The sequence below is a fragment of the Zootoca vivipara genome, chromosome 1 (genome assembly GCF_965207765.1).
Source record: "Zootoca vivipara chromosome 1, rZooViv2.hap1.1, whole genome shotgun sequence".
Classification (NCBI taxonomy): Eukaryota; Metazoa; Chordata; class Lepidosauria; order Squamata; family Lacertidae; genus Zootoca; species Zootoca vivipara.
The window spans coordinates 6,603,250-6,623,303 of record NC_142582.1 but is presented as its reverse complement, the minus strand read 5'-3'; the positions used below and the strand labels follow the sequence as shown (position 1 = coordinate 6,623,303).

Here is a 20,054-nt window from a genome sequence, read left to right as displayed (position 1 = left end):
ACACATTATCATCTATCTTTAGGTAGGATGTTATTTAAGTGAGGGTCACATATGAAAGGAAAAGTGCACTCATGTTGGCAATAAACTTGAGTTCAAACCATTGGAACTGTCGGCAAACAAGGCTTGCCACATTTGCCTAGGCTGATGAGAATCCACCATTGGTGCCTCAACTAAAATTTGAGATAATTTAACAAACGGAAGACTCAAATATGCCTTCTGCCCAACAGCTGCCTTAGCAAGCATTTCATAAACTAAACTATCTGCTACTGTTATTAACAATGTGTGTACAGCTCATTTATCAGCTGATGATCAAACTCAAGCTCTATGCATGTTTTATAAATACCAGGAAGTAAACTTGGGGACGGGGAGGGGGGGGAGTGCAGATGATCTTGCTCGCTCCCCCTCCTTCATCATCATTTTAGTGACCTTGTGGAAGGCTGCTACAATGGGGAGCCTTTTGTATTGGAGGCCACTGTGTGTTTCGGAATCCAGATTGCATGAGGATCCTCTGCAGATATAAAAAGCTCCTCACTACAGACTGCAAGGTGGGAAGAACAATGGAGGGGTAATGGGACTGACACACTTCTTCTTGCTGCACACATCCTCTCCCACCGTGTTCATTTGCTGGTACTTGTAACATCAAAAAGAAATCTCAAAACTCTCAAAACTCAAAAACATCATAAAAGGCAGAACACAATTCATAAAGCAGAAGCCTTGTGATAGGATATATATGTAGGGGTGACACCTATCCAAACTAAAAGGTGATAGCACGGCACTAAAATCAACCTTTTTCTGTGTTGCGCTGTTTATTTATTTTAATATGTTGCCCTGTCCTCCTTTGTAAAGCCATGGTTGGAAATCTGATAAAGGCAAAGACACTCATACAAAGCCCAATTATTGCACATAGAGATGGATCGACCCCTTAAAGTCCAGTTCTTAAAAGTGACATGAAATAAGTCCATCCTGCCACAGCAGTGTGTGGATTTTTAATGGAAAATCCTGCAATGCCAACATGGATTTTTAAAATAATAAAAAAATACTTAGGAGATGGTTGAAATGTTCCTCTTCTTTAAAAAAGATCCTTTCAAAGTTGTAAATATAGGGCACTGAGCCACCCACAGTCTGGAACGTTGCTGCAACATCCTTACGATGTGCATACAGTAGGTCCTCTTGGGAGCAGTACACATGGGGCAGCAGCCATCTTTTATCCTGTATACAATTCCCTGGAAAGCAATAGAATGTCATTAAGCTCCAGTGCTCCCAGGGGGGACGTCCTGTGTCGGCACTTGAAGTGCTCAGCATTAAGCAACCCTGTGTACTCGCCACTCCAGGCTTGTGGATGCCCCAAAGCCCTATTTTTAGAGGTTTAAAGGGATGTCTCATTAAAGAATCCACCTGACTGGATTCGTTCTTTTCTTTTAAAAATGATTTTCCATTATACAAGCATATATTGCACACACTGGATTTCAAAGTACAGTACTAACTGTGGATTCTGAACTGGGCCCTTGGTCCAGTCCAGGGTTATGATCCATCAGGATCAAATAATGTGAGTCTATTTTAAAATCTGAGTAGAGGTGTTTCCTGCTCCATCCCTGCTCATCCCATGTTCACAAAAGGTCAGAGGAAGAAACTATGATACATTATTATGGTTGTTGATTGCCTGAAAAAGATTCCAAAATTATCCAGAACTCACGTTACCTTGGAAAGCTTTCTACATCCTTGCCCAAGACAGAGAAAACCAGATAACCATTTTTATTTGCTAGTTTGAATTTGTTTGTTTTTTTAATTAGCATTAGCTATTGCTAATAATGAATTCATTTGTGTCTTAATATTGCATGGCAATTCAAACTGAATATGTTAAGGGTGAATTTGAAATTACCATTAAGGGTCCTTTTCTTTCTGTGTACCTAATAGCTGCTGGTGGTGAAACAAACCAAGGTCCTGGGGTGTTTAAGCAAGCAAAGGAAAAACTTTCAGTGAGTAGACTTGTTTTCCTTTTTATTCATGTTTTCACATTCATTTTTGTTTCCAGGTGGTTTTATGGTCATATCTGAAAGACAGGGGGGAATCTTTTAGGAGCCATTTGTCAGTTTTAAGACAATTGATTTTCAGAATTACTCATATATTATTAAAACTTCCTAATTGGTGCACACTGTAGAATGGAGATTGGCAACATATTAAGCTACTAAACTATGTATTTAATATTCGATTCACTTAATATGGTACAACCACAATAACCTCAATTGGACTATTCTTAACCAATTGGCTTCCATCCACCAGTGTGGAGGAGACCAATCTACTTTTTCCCTAAATGGAAGTACTTGCCTTTAGATCACCGAGGATCACCGAGCAGTTCTTTTCAGCAATCAGAAACAGCACATGACATTTGCCCTAGCCTCAAGTCCCAGTCATAGACACCAGGAGCAGAGCAATTGTCGAAGGAGCGTTGGTCTGATAGAACAGCTTATGCTTTATATATTGGAGATCTCTGGTTCAGATCCAGAGTGGTGTAGGCCCATTACACATCTGAATTGTGATCATCTTGAATGAAAGCTATCCTGTGCTAACTTACACAATATCCTGTGCTCTATCACGGTGACATGGCTAAGGCATGGGGGCAGCCATTTATGCAGGGGCTGCTCATTTTTAAAAAGCTTATTCTTGTCCTGGTAAAATCAAGTCCTGGGGGTGCCACGGCAGGGCTGGTGTAAATTTGCACCACTGGGGCATGGCTTTGTATCAAAGGAATGCAGGACACATCATAAATGTGCTCCCTTCAGTGTGCCATCCATACTCCACCCACAGCTCTGCCCCGTTTTGGCAGTATCAGGGGAGATCCACTGGTGTATCTTTCACGGCAGCAGCGTATTGTGCTCTCAATTTCTGCATCCCTAAAGAACAGGATATTCTCAGTGCTTAGGTGAAATGACGGAGGCAGCATTCGAGCTTCCAAACATGTAAGCTGGTATACCATGCTAACATGCATGCTAGAACTACTGAGCTATTTGTATACAAGTGTAGACCCCCTGAGTCACAAGGGCAAGTGCATGGACAACCCTGCACAATACACTTTCCCGTCCATCTGTTTGTATGGATGGGAAGGCAGGTACCCATTCACCGACTGGAGCTACTGTCACGCACCCTTGATCCTTGGATCAAGTCTCATGAGTTCAGTAGAACTATGAGTTTGCGTCCACATCCCTTTCACAAGGTGATTGTTTTCAGTGGAAAGAATTGTGTGGCTGCCTAGTCACAGTGTGTTGCATCAGCAACCTATCCTCCTCAAATCTGGGTTTGGTAAATGCTTGCATGGCCAGGGAGCAGTTCCTCCTTCTCCTCTCATTTCACACTGTGTCCAGAGTTTTTAAACAGTTGAGAGGAGCGAGTAGAGAGAGGAGAATGAGTCTTTCTTCATTTTTCCTTCTCTCTCCTTCAAACCTGCCCCATTTCAAGCTTTGCTACCTGAAATGCCTCTTTATGGGTTGGTGGGAGAGGTGATGAGGGAGGAAATAATTAGGGTTGGCAACTAGTAGCCAAGTGGCCACTCTGCCAGTTAAGGTTGCTGCACTAAGACTTTGGATGAAGTCCACTTGCTCCCTGTGACTCAGGAGGTCTACATTTGTATACAAATAGGTCAGTAGTTCTAGCATGCATGTTAGCATGGTATACCAGCTTACATGTTTGTTGAATGATCAAAACTAAATTTAAATATGAAATTTTGTTCTTTTATCTCATCTCAATTTTTTTTAGTTATGAGTGTTTGAATTTTCGAAAATTTGTCAATTTTGGCATTGCTCAACTACTCAATAACCTTAAAAGTTCAGTCCAGAATTGAGATACATCAAAACTAAAGACACCAATCTCTTCAGAACCTCGTGGGCATTAATATGATATATCACATGATGGATTTACTTTAAATTTTAAATTTAAGTTACAAAAATTAAAATTTTAAAAAGTGATTTTTTAAAAAAGTAATATGATTTAAAAATTCCAAAAATGTATTGATTATTTAATATTTCTAAGAGCTACCTGCAAAATTTCATATTGGGATCTCAATGGGATCACATTAAAAAAAATTGTACATACATGTCTGCATACACACATCTCTTCTTCAGGAAATGAACTGTACCTGGGTTTTGCATTTGCGAAAACATGGCATGTTTAAAGTGGTGTGTATATATAGATACATAAAACTGAAATGGGATTCCAATTGAATACTCTGGTGGTAGATAACAGTTCTGCTGTGTGTGTGTCTTTTTAAGACTTTGTCTTTAGTGTTTGTCATTTCATCTGTAGACGTGTATACATTGCCAGTTTTTCCATTTACATTCTCAAATTCTGTCATCGTCATTGTCCAATATCTTCAGATTTCTACCAACAGAAGTGTTCTGTCATTGACATAAAGAAAATAATACCTAGTAGGAATTTTGACAGGGGGAAATCGAAAAGTTTTTAAAAATCAATCAGCATTTCATCTGTGGCAAGGTAGTTCTTTCAAATTTTATCAGCTTTTATTTGATTTTAAAGTAGGCCTAAACCATAATTGAGTTAAACTAGAAAATATGAAATTTAATCCATTTTGGCACTAAAAAGCAGAAACACTTCATTTATTTACATTTTTACATATTAAAAATCAGTGTCCACTCCCAAAGTGGTTTGAATGTTAGGTTGTCACTTATTGCCCATATTTAAAAAACAAACAAACACACACACATTTATTTTTGATGCAGCTTCTACCAATTTGGGAATCCTGAAGATAAGATAACATAACTTGAAACTATATGTTACGATCATTAGTAATAAAGATTTTTATCAGCCTGAGCCCAGAGGAAGACTGTTGCCCAGTAGGTGGAACATTTGCTTTGAATGCCCAACTTCAGCCTCTTCTTACATACCCTCCAACATTCCTCAGATGAAAATAGGGACAGTTCTCACTCTCCCCCAAGAGACCCTCCTTGACCCCCCCCCCATATCAAGACTCCTTGCACTCTGCTCTGCTTCCTTTTCCTGGGCAGCCCTGCCCTCTGCCTGCCCCCCAGAGCCAGCATGTCACCTGAGGCTGAGCATTGGTGGCTGCAACCTCTTCTCCTCCTCACCTGCTTTTCAGCAGCTGCTACAAGCTGCCCAAAGGAGGAGGCCGGCAGCAGCGGCCATGGAGGGACCACAGGATGCTCCCTCTCCGCCACCACCATCACCATCGCTCAGGATAAGCGCTGGCTCATGCTCTTCCCCAAGCTTGGCAGCAGCACTAGCAGGGGAAATGGGGGCATTCTGGGATCAAATCAGAAGCTTGGGTGGTTTTTGAAATTCCAGGACTGTCCCTGGAAAATCAGGACACTTGGAGATCTCTCAGATAGTGGAGCTGAGATAATCCCATCCTAAGCTAGACGAACCAGTGGCCTGACCGTATCTTATGCTTAAGAACAACAGTAAAAGATCATAATAAAAAAGTTCCTTCAGTAGCACCTTAAAGACCAACTAAGTTTTTATTTTGGTATGAGCTTTGTGAAAGATATCTGAAGAAGTGTGCATGCATACAAAAGCTCATACCAAAATAAAAACTTAGTTGGTCTTTAAGGTGCTACTGAAGGAATTTTTTTATTTTGTTTCGACTCAGACCAACACGGCTACCTACCTGCAAGTAAAAGATCATGTTTGAAATCTGAAAAAAAAAATCCCAATATCTTTATTCACATTACCGGTACTTTTTAAAAAAGCAATAAAACAGCCTCATTTATACATGTGTACCTTAGGACAGTGGTCTTCAACCCCCGGGCCACGGACCGGTACCGGTCCGTGGATCAATTGGTACCGGGCCGCCCAAGGAACATTTAAATACAATTAAATTAAAATTATTAAATCAAAACAATCAAAATAAAATATAAACAATGTCCCCCCCCCCCTCAGCAGGCCGCGGTAAAATTATCAAATGTTGACTGGTCCGCGGCGATAAAAAGGTTGGGGAGCACTGCCTTAGGATATGGGACGCGGGTGGTGCTGTGGGTTAAACCACAGAGCCTAGGGCTTGCCGATCAGAAGGTCAGTGGTTCGAATCCCCGTGACGGGGTGAGCTCCCGTTGCTCGGTCCCAGCTCCTGCCCACCTAGCAGTTCGAAAGCACATCAAAGTGCAAGTAGATAAATAGGGACCGCTCTGGCGGGAAGGTAAACAGCGTTTCCGTGTGCTGCTCTGGTTCGCCAGAAGCAGCTTTGTCATGCTGGCCACATGACCTGGAAGCTGTACGCCGGCTCCCTCAGCCAATAACGCGAGATGAGCACCGCAACCCCAGAGTCGGTCACATCTGGACCTAATGGTCAGGGGTCCTTTTACCTTTACCTTAGGATATACACACATGGTGATTTTTTTTAAAAAGAAGTTTTGTTTTGCAGTTTGTTTTTCATATTCCATGCATTTGCTGTTTACACCATTGTCCATGTTCACATTGTCTTCCTTCTGTTTGTTTTCTTATGACTAGACTTCTTCTTTGTCAAAGATTCCCGCCTCAAAGGTTAGAGCAAAGTCATTGCTTCCTCCAAGACCCAGCTCAGCTTGCTCATTAACTTCTACTAAAAAAGCTTTGCTTGATGCAGACAATTATTTTGCCAGGCCCTCTTCCGCAGGCCCAAGAGACTGCTTGCCATATTCAAAAACAAATGCTCAGGTAAGGCAGCAGAGTAAATGATGTACTCAGTGAGAGCAAAGAAATGGCCAGAGGTGGATTCTGGTCTGTTTGCTTACACTCTCTCCCCCTTGCCCTTCTCCTGAACACAGACAAAAGAACTGTACAGGAGTGAACAAACTTTCCCCTGTTCAATTCAAGAAGAAACACTGTGTCAGATATTGCCTTTCTTATTACAGGACCCATAATTAGCTCCTATCCTGAACTGGAATGCTTCCCTTCCCAGGTTTTGATTAAAACCCTAGGAATCCATCCATTATAAATCCAATTTAGGCTGGAGAAACATACTTTTCAGTGCTGGAGGTTGCGTGTTCAGTCATCTCATTATTGCCTTGGGTAAACATGTTTTGCAAGCTTTAAAACATTTTAAAACATTTTTTCCCTCAAAAACCTACAAGCACCATTTGATTAAGGGCAATGGTTGTCAAAGAAATGCATGCATGCAAGAAGGCAGTGATGTCTCTTTTCATACCACTTTAACCACTCTTAAAAAACTGTTAGTTGGTTCAAACCAAAGTTCACAAACCTAATAAGCTTTTTGCCATAAGGCTACAATAGGATGAGGTCTAAATATTACAGGTTGTCAAATCATTTGTGTTCCATACTGTTCAGCTTGAGCAGAACAACTTTTTCTCTCTCTCTCTCAAAGATGTGTGTGTGTGTGTGTGTGTGTGTGTGTGTGTGTGTGTGTGTGTGTGTTTTAGATCAGTTTTATTCCTTTTGACTTTTCGCTGCAGGTATAAATATACTTGAGACTGATACTAGAGCAGTCATAGCCAAACTAAAATGAGCTATGCTCCCCCACCCCAGCCTGCCAAATTACTCAGTTTTGCCTGTATCATCTCACTTTGGTATGCTGTGAGCAAAGTTAAATCCATGTCGGATCCTCCCTGGAAGTAAGAATCTCACTTCTAGGTGCATGGGGGCTGGAAATTAATCTATCCAGGCTTGATCTGATCTTCCTCACCATGACATAGTTAGAAGCTCTTGCTGGGGAGAAACTGCTGGAAAGTTAAATGTCATCCCAACAACTGCATTTTACCATTTTTTACAAAAAATTAAGAGAAAAAAAATTCTATTGTTTCTCCTAGGACGGTGTAACCAAGAGCCCAGAAAAGCGTTCCTCTTTACCAAGACCTTCCTCTATTCTACCCACCCGGAGGGGCCTGTCAGGAGACAGAGAACGAGATGAAAATTCTTTCTCCCTGAACAGCACCATCTCTTCATCAATGCGACGGACCACCAGTAGGTTTCTGTGCCCTCTAACTCCCCCTCCACATTTTCTTTAGCCTGCAGGTGCACCTTGTGTAAATCTCTTGAGGTCTCTGTGCATATAAAAATGATACAGTATAAAACACCATCTTATACTATATGCAAATTACAACAGAAAAATATATATGCTGGTCGCCAAAGTATTGTACATACAATTTATACACTCTCATATCCCCCCCACACTCTTACCCCAAAGCTCTTGCTCAGCATCCTGGTTTCCCTAACACACAACGTTCTCCCCACTCAGTTAACACCAACACCCTAGAACTCCCCTTAGCTTAATGCTGAACACCCACAACGTATCCCCCATCCCATCCCTTCCATCATGTCAGGGGCTGGCAGGACGCTGGCGAGTCTGGAGTCTGACTCGGGATTGGAAGGCAGTGGTTTGTGAGGACCTGTACCAGTCAGAAGGCAAGAATCAGAGGCAGGGGAAGCTTCAGCCCTGGAGGGTGGAGCACAGGATGGGTTGGGAGAAGAGGAGGAAGAGGCAGGTCAGGCAAGTGGGACTTGCTTTTTAGGAAACGTGCACTGAATTGAGCTGCATAGCTTAGAGCAACTGAATTTGTAGTCTCTTCTTAGATACATGCTAAAATGACATTGGCATTATTTTTACTGTACTCACTTGCATTTCTGCTCTCATAATAGAGTTGTGGTCAACATGTTTTAAAACAGATCCAGTTTGGTAAAGTTGTTCAGTTGCCTTAAGCAAAGGAGCTTTAGAAAAACATTTCCTTTTCCTTTTCTGTGCTATTTACTCTCATTAACTGAAGTGAAGATTCACTGAAAAATATGCAGACCTACAAACCTTGCTGCGATGCAGGAATCAAAGTACTGCTTGTACATAAGCAATGATATCTTACATACTGCCATCCAAGCCATCTCATATAAAAGGATGGAGAACCTATTGCGCAACTACAACTCCCATCATCCTGTACCATTGGCTCCACTGCCTGGGGTTGATGGGAGCTCACCCCCCAAAATCTGGAATTCTTCATCTCTGTTTTATCGCTTTGGTGGCTTCCTCCATTTCCCCCTCAGCATATTATTTTTGTGTTTTACACTACTAGCAGATTTTGGTAAGTCAGATAAAGCATCCTGTTAATTTCCATTTCTAGACCACCCATCAACCAAATATAATACATATAAGAGAATTTGTTTTAACCTGGAAAAACAATGAACTGCCCACATTGGATAAGTGAATTATGAGGACATGGGCGTTAGTAAATATGGTTAAATTAACTAATACAGTGGTACCTCTACTTACGAATTTAATGCGTTCCGAACGCACATTCGTAAGTAAAAAAAAATTGTAAGTCGAATCCCATAGGAATGCATTGGGACAAAAAAAATCATAAGTCGAAGCAACCCTATCTAAAAATTCGTAAGTAGAAAAAATCCTATCTAAACCGCATCCAATATGGCGGGCGGAGCGCCGTTCGTAAGTAGAAACATTCGTAAGTAGAGTTATTTGTATAATTAAAAGGAGGGAGATTAGACAATTGTTTATTGAAAGTTGGAGCATGTTTGTAGTCTATTAGTGTAAGAATAAGACACAGGAAAATGTTCAGTCCTGCTGTTAGAAACCTTGTAAATTCTAGTGCGTGTATAATGATTATTTAGTAGTGAAGAGTGGGAAAACATCCTTTATTTTCAACCACGTTTTAGTCAGAGTAGACCCATGGAAATGAATGGCTATGACGGGTAGGCAACCTCAGGCCCATGGGCCAGATGCGGCCCAATTGCCTTCTCAATCCGGCCCACGGACAGTCCGGGGATCAGCATGTTTTTACAGAGTAGAATGTGTCCTTTTCTTTAAAATGCATCTCTGGGTTATTTGTGGGGCATAGGAATTCATTCATTTCCCCCTAAAAAATATAGTCCGGCCCACCACATGGTCTGAGGAACGGACTGGCCCACGGTTGAAAAAGGTTGCTGACCCTGGGCTATGACTAACAAATTAATTTCAGTTACTCAACTCTAAGTAGAAGTTAGGTTCTTTGAGGCTATTAGGTTAACCTTGTAAGGAGTTTAAGATCTACTTAGGCCACATTCTTGTTGAATTGGCCAGAATAGAAAGATAGAGAGATAGTCTTTAAAATATATTAATATATTAATATATTATTTATTTATTTCATAAAATTTATACAGCACTTAATTGTAAAAAAAACCTCAAAGTGGTTTACAAAAAAGATAAAACCATAAAATCAAGAAAAAATTACAACCACACTTTAAAACATACAAGTGTTAAAATACTAAAATACTAAAACAGGTTAAAATTACCTCAGCTATGGGCTTATCCACATGACCTCTGCTTTATGCTGGGGAAATCGGAAGGTCTTTTTCCCCGGATTGTTGTTTATTCCGATTTAGCACTAAAGAGCAGGTTTTCCCTGGGGAAGGAGTGGGACAAGGGGAAAGCCACTTGGACAAGTAGAAGCGTGGGCAAGCCGTTTCTAATAACCTGGGTGGGCTTGACCATGCAATAATGTTTTGAATAGGTCTCAGAATAGTACAGTGAAGGCGTCTGCTTGATCTCAATAGGCAGAGAGTTCCAAAGTGCATGTGCTGCCGCACTAAATGATCGAGGTCTTACAGGTGTTGAACAAGTACTGTGTGGCACCTGTAGTCACGCAAATTCCACTGATCAAAGTGGTTGAGTAGGCACATGTGAGGTAAGGTGATATCTTATGTACCTGTTCCTGTGCATGTGAGACACACACACATTCTCTTCAGGGGTGTTTAAACCTTACTATATAATTTTGAAATTTTACTACAGTGGTACCTTGGTTCTCAAACTTAATCCATTCCGGAAGTCCGTTCCAAAACCAAAGCGCTCCAAAACCAAGGCATGCTTTCCCATAGAAAGTAATGCAAAATGGATTAATTCCTTTTAAAAACAACCCCTAAAACAGCAATTTTACATGTATTTTACTATCTAACAAGAGCATTGATCCACAAAATGAAAACAGTACACAATGTACTGCAGTCACATAATCAATCAATCAACCAATCAGTAGCTGAACTGGGTTCCATACAGTCACAAAAACAAAACAAAAAAAGAGCCGCAAAAACACAAAATAAATAGCAAAAACAGACAGATCTCAGTGTAACACTCAAAATGGAAGTGTGGCACTCAAAACGGAAGTGTAACACTCAAAACAGAAGCGCAACAATCAAAGAGCACGTTCAGCTTCTGAGAAAAGTTTGCAGACTTACTTCCAGGTTTACCGTCTTTGGGTTCCAAGTTGTTTGAGTACCAAGGCATTTGAGAACAAAGGTACCACTGTATCTGTATGATATTAAATAATCATACAAAAATTGGGGGAAATCAGTAGAATTTACTGGCCAGAATATAGAAATACAACTAAATCACTATAACAGTATCTGTACAAATGACACACAAACATTCAAAACCTATAGATGAAATGAAATGAAATGGGTAGTGTCACAGTGGCCGGAGTGGACTACTTCAGAGTAACGACGCTACGCAGCTCTGCATTTTATTCTTTTATTGGTGCTGCGTATTTACAGTGCTCAAGTCATTGCTATTTACACGGAGCGATGTTGTCAGTCGGTTTCAGAACCTCCTAATGGCTTTTGGCGCGTCTTTCTCCAACACAAAAGCTTTGGCAGACCCATCCTCTTGCCCCTCCTCTTCCTGCGTAATTCTGGAGTTGGGGGGATGGGTCTTCCCCCCTTACTTGCCCCTTCCTGTCCCACCTGGGACCCTGGCTCCTCTACCTTGCCTGAGCCTCGGACACGACTTCCTGCTTCCCCACTGGAATCGGAACTCTCCCTGCTTTCCCCTTTGCTCGGGGACGGGCTTGAACTCAGGAGGGGAGGGACTTCGCGATATCCCCTGTCCCTCACATCCACCCCCCTCCCAAGCTCTCCTTCACCCCTCCCCAGGCCCCCCCCATGTGTCGGTGACGACTGGAAGCCTAAAAACTCGGTGCTCTCCGAGCCCGTTGGTGTGAACACCTCCCCCCAGTCCTGCGAGCCCCCCCCTTCCGCCTGGGAGGACGGGAATCCCAAAAAGTCCGTGGCGTCAGAGCTGGTGGGGGTAAAAATGTTTTGCCAATCTGCTCCTTCCTCTGACTGGGTGGATCTTGGCGACACCCATACCTCATCCTCCGGTTCCTCAAACTCCGCTTCCCAGCGCCATGGTGAGCTGTTCTCCCGTGCCTCCTCCTCCTCCCCCTCCCTTTCCATGTGCCAGGGCTTGGGTCTGTGGGGAAAGAGGGCGTGAAATTCTTCCACCAAGAATTCCTCCTGTATCTGAGTGGCGGGAACCCATTCATTCTGGGACGGTGGAGCATCCTCCCATGCCATGAGGTACTCCAGGCCCCCCACCCCCCACCTTGAATCCAGGATGGCCGTGGCCTCATTGAGTTGCTCCCTGCTTTCCCTCTCCCCCCCTCCCTCGGGGGTTTGTTCGCTGTCTCTGAGCCTGCTGCTTTCCCTGTACGGCGACAGCAGCGATCTATGAAACACTGGATGCACCCTCATGTCCTCTGGCAGTGCCAGCCTGTATGCCACCGGGTTGACCTGTTGCGTGACCGTGAAGGGGCCCAGCCATTTGGGTGCCAGCTTTTTGCACCTCCCTCTGGTGGGAAGGCCCTCCGAGGACAACCACACCTTGTCCCCCACCCTGATGACCTCCCCTTGTCGCCTGTGGCGATCTGCCCCCTTTTTGTACGCTTCCTTGGCCCTCTCCAAGTGTTCTCTGAGCTGCTGGTGCACCGTCTCCAGTTCCTCTGCCCAATCCTCAGCCTGTGGGCCCTCCTCCTCCTCCTCCCTCTCCCTCTCTGGGAAAGATCTGAGGTCGCGCCCGTAATTGGCCTTAAAGGGCGACACCCCTGTGGAGACGTGCACTGCATTGTTGTAGGCAAATTCTGCTAGTGGCAAGCGATCCACCCAGTCCGTTTGCCGCTGGCTGACGTAGCATCTCAGGTACTGCTGCAGAATGGCGTTGACCCTTTCCGCTTGTCCGTTGGTCTGCGGGTGTCTAGCCGTCGACAAGCTGACCTCCACCTGCAGGAGGTTCATGAGCCGCCGCCAGAACCTGGAAACAAATTGGCGGCCACGATCCGAAATAACCCTTAAAGGTAATCCATGCAGTCTGAAAATGTGATCAACAAACAGTTTGGCTGTCTCTTCTGCCGAGACTGCCCTGGCACACGGTATAAAGTGACACATTTTGGACATGAGGTCCACCACCACCAACACTGCAGTCTTACCCCTGGACGAAGGCAGATCTGTGATGAAGTCCATGGACACCACTTCCCACGGCCTGTGTGGTGTGGCTAAGGGCTCCAGCAACCCTGGTGGCGCTGCTCTGACCACCTTCGCCCGCTGGCAGGTGGTACAGCCCCTTACATAGTCTCGAACATCTTCCCTCACCCCTGGCCACCAGAAGTGTCTCATGACTAGGTGAGTGGTCTTGTCCCTTCCAAAATGCCCCGCTGTAGGGTTGTCGTGCATCTGCTTGAGGACCGTACGTCGAAGCTGGGTGGTGGGTAGGTACAGCGCACCCTTGTAGAAAAGCAGCCCTCTGCGTTCTGCAAAGTCTTTTGCCTGCTCCCTCCCCCCTCTCAGTTCTCTGAAGATGCGGTTGGCAAATTCATCCGCTGCCGTCAGTGCTGTGAGTTCTGCCTCGCTCACCACTGCTGCTCCGCAGGACCATGCCGACGGGGGGAAAATGTGCCTTGGGGCTGGTGGCGCCTCCTCCTCCATGTACTCTGGCTTGCGGGAGAGGGCATCCGCCCTGACATTCTGCTCTCCTGGGATGTAGTGTATGGAGAAGTTGAAGTTCGAGAAGAACTCCGCCCACCGTATCTGCCGCTGGTTGAGCACCCTGGCAGTTCTCCAGAACTCCAGGTTCTTGTGGTCTGTGCACACCTGGATGGGGTGCTTGGCGCCCACCAGGAAGTGTCTCCAGTGCTGGAACGCCGCGTGGATCGCAAGAAGTTCCCGATCAAAAACTGTGTAGTTTCGCTCGGGCTGGGTCAACTTCCTGGAGAAGAAGGCACAGGGTCTCCACTCTCTGTTGGCGTCCAGTTGCAACAAAATGGCGCCCACAGCCTTATCAGAAGCATCTGTTTCAATGCGTAGGGGCGCGTCCTGAACCACGTGGAACAGGTTCTGGTCTGAGGCGAACACCCTCTTGAGGCTTTCGAACGCTGCTTGCGCCTCTGGTGTCCACCTGAACTTCTGCTTGCCTCTCAGGCAGTCAGTGATGGGAGCCGTAACTCGAGAGAAGTTCTTGATGAACTTCCTGTAGAAGTTGGCAAAGCCTAGTAGGCGTTGGGCATCTTTGCGCGTCCTGGGGCTGTGCCAGTCCAGGATGGTCTGCACCTTGTCCTTGTCCATTGCCAGCCCCTTGTCTGACAGCTTGTAGCCCAGGAAGTCCACCTCCTTGGTGTGAAACTTGCACTTCTCCAGCTTCACATACAGGTGGTTCTCCTTCAGGCGCTGTAACACCTCCCTGACGTCCTTCACGTGCTGCACTGGGTCGTTGGAGTAAATAAGGATGTCATCCAGAAAGACCAAGCATTTCCTGAAGAGTAGGGACCCCAGGACGTGGTGCATGAAGGCCTGGAAGCATGCTGAGCCCCCTTGCAACCCGAAGGGCATCACCAGATATTCAAAAGAGCCCAGAGGCGTGAACATCGTGGTTTTCCACTCATCGCCTTCCCGGATCCTGATCAAGTTGTACGCCCCCCTCAGGTCTAGCTTGGTGAAAATCTTGCCTCTGCGTGCCGCTGTCAGGAGATCATCCACTCTGGGCATGGGGAAAGCCACTGGCTCTGTCACCGAATTCAGCCGTCTAAAATCCACCACAAGACGGCGCTGTTGCGTGTCTTTCTTGTCCACCCAGAAGACCGGGCTGCCCCCTGCTGCCTTGCTTTCTCTGATGAACCCCCGCTTGAGGTTCTTGTCGATAAAAGCGCGCAGATCCTCCAGTTCCTGGTCTGACATGGCGTACAGCTTGGCTGGGGGTATAGTTGCCCCAGGCACCAGGTTGATCTGGCAGTCAAAAGGCCTGTGTGGGGGCAGGTGGTCGGACTCCGCTTCACTGAAGACCTCCTGCAGGTCCCAGTATGGTTTGGGTATCGCCTCACCCCCTTTGACGTGCATGGTGGCCACCGTGGCTATCGGAGGCCCCTCCCCTGGTTGGTGCTGCATGCAATGTTCCAGGCAAAAGTCCGATCCAAAAGTGATGCATCTCTGATGCCAACTTATGGAGGGGTCGTGGCGCGCCAGCCAGCTCATGCCCAAAACGATTGGGGGGTCTGAGATGGTGGTGACGTTGAATGCCAGTGTCTCTGAGTGCCTTCCAACCGTCATTCTCATGGGGGGGGTTTGATGAGTGATGGCCCCTCCCAGCAGCTCTCTGCCGTCAATGGTTGCCACGTGCAGAGGAAAATCCAGCTGCAGAAGCTGGATCTGGTGCTCTTCTGCAAAGTTTCTCGAGAAGAAGTTGGCTGAGGCACCACTGTCAATTAGGGCGAGGACCGTCAATGGATAGCCATTTGGGAGCGTGAGCGTCACTTCTAGAACCACTCCTGCTCTGGGAGGGGTGGGCTGGCTCTGCTCCTCTCTGTGCGGGTGGGTGGGCTGGGGCTGTTGTCTGCTGACTGTGCCTGGCTGCCGCCCCTTGTCTCCTGCAGCCAGGCTTTCCCGTTTCCCTGCTGTGGTGCTGCGTCAGTGGGGGAGGGCACAACCGTTCCCGCCTTTCCTTGCCACTCCCTGCGATGTGGGCAGTCTCTGACGAGATGCTGGGGGGAGTTGCAGAGAAAGCAATTCCCACCCCTTCCCTCCTTGCGTCTTGGCGCCGCTGGGGTTTGAAAAGCCCGCGCGCGCGCGCTATCAATCTGCATGGGTTCCTGGTCCTGACTGGCCCCAGGCGTGGCTTGAAAGGGTTGTTGAGGGAGTGGCTTCTCCTGCGACCGTGGGAACCAAGCCCGCTTTGCGCGCGTTGCTTGCTTGTCGCTCCATCTGGATTCCTGCCTCACCCCCACCGCCAGAGCCGCTTTGCTCAGTTGATCCATATTACTGGGCTTTGGACCTCTCGAGAGCTCATCCTTCACCTCCTCATGCAACCCCAAGTAAAACGCCGCTTGCATTGGGGCAGACTCCAGATCCCACCCCAATCTGTGCACCAGCATGGTGAATTTCGCCCAATACGCGCGAACTGTCATATTTCCTTGGCGTAAATTATGAAGTTCCTCCTTAGTCTGGTCCATATGACTATCGGACGAATACATCGTTTTCAAACCTTCTAGAAATAGTTTGACATTCTTCATGCAAGGATTCCTTGTTGCAATTAACGGTCTTAGCCACTCCCTGGCCGCCCCTGTAAGGTGCTCCACAATAAACGCTACTCTGTGCTCATCATCAGGGAACTCATCGTGGTGCAGCTCAAGAGCATACACAATCTCAGTCTCAAAGCCCTGAAACTCCTTCGGGTCTCCATTGAACTTGCTTACTAGGGTCCCGGCTCTCCTTCCTGGCAGCACTTGGACTTGGGGTGCCCCTCCCGCCTTGTTTTTCTCTGCATCCAGCTTGTTTTGGAGGTCTACCGCCACCGCCCTTAAATGCTGCTCTTTTTCCTGGAGCTCTCTCACCTGTTCCGCAAGTTGTAGCCGGTCGTCCTGGACCTTCTTAGTCTCCTCTTTAGCTGCCTTCAATTCTCCCTGCGCCTGCAGCGACAGCTGTTGCAGTTCTAGCTGGGCTTGCTCAGCGATCTGCCGCCACTTCTCCGCCTCTGACACGCTCATCCCGGCAACTCCAAAGTAGCCCAAAAATGATTAGGAGGTTGCTGTCACAGTGGCCGGAGTGGACTACTTCAGAGTAACGACGCTACGCAGCTCTGCATTTTATTCTTTTATTGGTGCTGCGTATTTACAGTGCTCAAGTCATTGCTATTTACACGGAGCGATGTTGTCAGTCGGTTTCAGAACCTCCTAATGGCTTTTGGCGCGTCTTTCTCCAACACAAAAGCTTTGGCAGACCCATCCTCTTGCCCCTCCTCTTCCTGCGTAATTCTGGAGTTGGGGGGATGGGTCTTCCCCCCTTACTTGCCCCTTCCTGTCCCACCTGGGACCCTGGCTCCTCTACCTTGCCTGAGCCTCGGACACGACTTCCTGCTTCCCCACTGGAATCGGAACTCTCCCTGCTTTCCCCTTTGCTCGGGGACGGGCTTGAACTCAGGAGGGGAGGGACTTCGCGATATCCCCTGTCCCTCACATCCAGGTAGGTAGGTAGGTAGGTAGGCAGGTAAAGCAAGCTAGGGAAAATGGGCAAGCAGGGGTGATGCAGTCCCACACAGGATGGTACCATGTGTCTGCAAAATGTTCAGGTCAGCTGTAATACGTGTATTCTTTTATAATAGATTTCTCCGTAAGCCTGTGATCTACAAACCATGTAATAATTGATTTAGTATCTCTAATCTTGTTGGTTTTAAATTACCTTCTTTGAACATTAACTGATTTGAATATCATATTTAGCAAGTTATTGCTCATCCTCACGTTTCTTTATGGCCTTCAGAAACACGGCAGAGTGAATAATCTGCAAGGTGCCCTCATGAAATATAAGATAATGTCCTCTGCTCCACAAAAATATCAACAACATGGTTTAATTTTCCCCCAATACAGGATCAGAGCCTATTCGAAGCCGGACAGGAAAGAGTGGCACATCAACCCCAACTACACCGGGTTCCACCGCCATAACTCCTGGGACACCACCTAGCTATTCCTCCCGTACCCCGGGCACTCCTGGGACCCCCAGCTATCCCAGAACCCCCCATACACCAGGTACTCCCAGATCTGGTATTCTGATATCCACTGAGAAGAAAGTTGCCATCATACGCACACCTCCAAAATCTCCAGCTACCCCGAAGCAACTACGGCTCATTAACCAGCCTCTGCCTGATCTCAAGAATGTCAGGTCCAAAATTGGGTCAACAGAGAACATCAGATATCAGCCTAAAGGCGGACAGGTAAGGCTTCTGTTCCGATAACAGCCAGTGGCTCAGGCATTATCACTGGAAGCAGAATGCAGGGTCTCATAGAGAGGAGTAAAGGCTGGAGTGGAGAAGGTAGACAAAAATGGGGTTCTCTTCCTTCAAATCTCCTTATCAAGAGAGATGGAAACTTGTCAGTTCTGGGGTTTTAACAGTTGAAGCCTTCTTATGTCAGGGCTTTTTTGGAGAGGGGAGGTATGTTTTTATCAAATGTACTACTGCTATCTTTTGTGGACTGAACAAACATATTTTCAAAACAACTATAATTTTATCTTTTTATATTATTGAAGTGCTTCTGAATGAAAAATGCCTGTTTTATATATATATTTGTCACATGCCATCGGAATATTTTTGCATTAAGGCAAGGGCCAGATAAGGGGAGCAGCTACCTGGTGTATTTACAAAACAGTGAGCCTTAGAAAGCCCAGTCAAGGAAAGCAAATGTAATATACGTTCAATTATATAATATTGTTTTAATTAAATGTGGATAGGTCAGTTCCTTCAAATACTGCAGTTGTAAAGTGCACCCCAGTCTTTAGAACACAGCAGTCCTTTAAAATAATTCAGACTCTAATCCTAAACATACTTACTTTGCATTGAAGGAAGGGTGACAGAATGGGCAGGATTAGCCAGGATCAATTCCATATCACTGTGCTTCTCCATGAAACTTGCATGTGGTTCTATATGGTAGCAATATCTGTTTATCTATTTGTAAAATGTCTCATGATCCCTGGATCTGGCCCCTCATCCTACCCCAAGTAAGGTACAGAAAAGGAGTGGAGGTACAATCTGACCCTTCCCAGAGTGAGGATATACGGTAACCCTCCAAGTCTGTGGGAAGTGGGAAAGCTGAATCCTCAGTAGTATCCACCTCTGTTCCGCAGCGTAGTGCCTACAAGATCGACAAAGGCCTTTTAATAAAAAAATTCTTTCAGTAGCACCTTAAAGACCAACTAAGTTTTTATTTTGGTATGAGCTTTCGTGTGCATGCACACTTCTTCAGATGCACACGAAAGCTCATACCAAAATAAAAACTTAGTTGGTCTTTAAGGTGCTACTGAAAGAATTTTTTTATTTTGCTTCGACTCACACCAACACGGCTACCTACCTGTAACTAAAGGCCTTTTAAGTCAGCATAGGCACTTCCACAAGGAAGCAGGGCCAACTACAGGCTCTTGCTAGCCTACATGAGGCCACAGCTCTCTATGGATGTAGCATGATCAATAGCTCAGGCTCCTGGCTGCTTTGGGGAGACTTTGCCTGGACTTGCCTGCTTCAAAGGGGTTCTGCTTGTTATTACCACTGTGTGAGCCTCAGTGGAACAGGAATAGTGGGATGTTCATGTGTGGGGATCCTAAACACCTAAATGTGGAGGGCTGGAAAGTAGATTATTCCAATAGTAGAGACCTTGTATTCTTGTAGAAAAAGTGGCAGGAGGGTGGAACGAGCCTCCAAAATTGCCCTGGGTGTGGGATGCATATCTATCCTTCCCTCATACTGCCAGGGAACAACCCCAGCAACAAAGAACCGTGCATAGTGTGCATAATGTGCAGGGGAAGGCCAAAGAGAACAGTGTGAGGATAGGATGATTCTAGGAGAGTTTTCACTGTGTCCAAAAGCTCTGGCATCATGACACTGGCTCCCCCAAGTATTCTCACCGATTAAGCATTAAAGAGCAGGTTTTACAGGGGAAAGTGGTGCAGCAAAGGCAAAACCACTCAGCCCCATGCTTTCTAGGCCTGGGACAAACAGAAAGTAGACACGCCCTAAGTCTCCTCTCACCATTCGCAGGGTGCCTACGGTATGACACCATAGCCTAGTTCTCGCTGAGGTCCTCTATACATGGTTGGGTACAGAGTGCATCTTCCACATTGGCATTGAGTAACTCAGTGTTTCCCAACCAGTGTGCCTCCAGATGTTTTGGGACTACAACTCCCATCATTCCTGACCACTGGTCTTGCTAGCTAGGGATGATGGGAGTTGTAGTCCCAAAACATCTGGAGGCACACTGGTTGGGAAACACTGGAGTAACTACAGGTTAGAGGGGAAGCCTTCAAGGCCACACCATTTTCTT

General features: G+C 46.0%; 1 protein-coding gene across 15 annotated transcripts in view; it reads left to right on the top strand.

Moving 5' to 3' along the window:
- The window catches only part of MAP2 (microtubule associated protein 2), a 241,407-nt gene that overhangs the window by 204,415 nt on the left and 16,938 nt on the right, over nt 1-20,054 (top strand). For 10 of the 15 annotated variants that reach the window (XM_088669015.1, XM_060282211.2, XM_060282230.2 and 7 more), the window contains 4 exons: nt 1,915-1,976; nt 6,475-6,660; nt 7,770-7,923; nt 17,613-17,956. In XM_088669015.1, coding sequence (XP_088525141.1) covers nt 1,915-1,976; nt 6,475-6,660; nt 7,770-7,923; nt 17,613-17,956 — 746 coding nt within the window. The remainder of the gene's footprint in view (nt 1-1,914; nt 1,977-6,474; nt 6,661-7,769; nt 7,924-17,612; nt 17,957-20,054) is intronic. The other 5 variants (XM_060282236.2, XM_060282233.2, XM_060282225.2 and 2 more) reach the window with 1 other exon arrangement.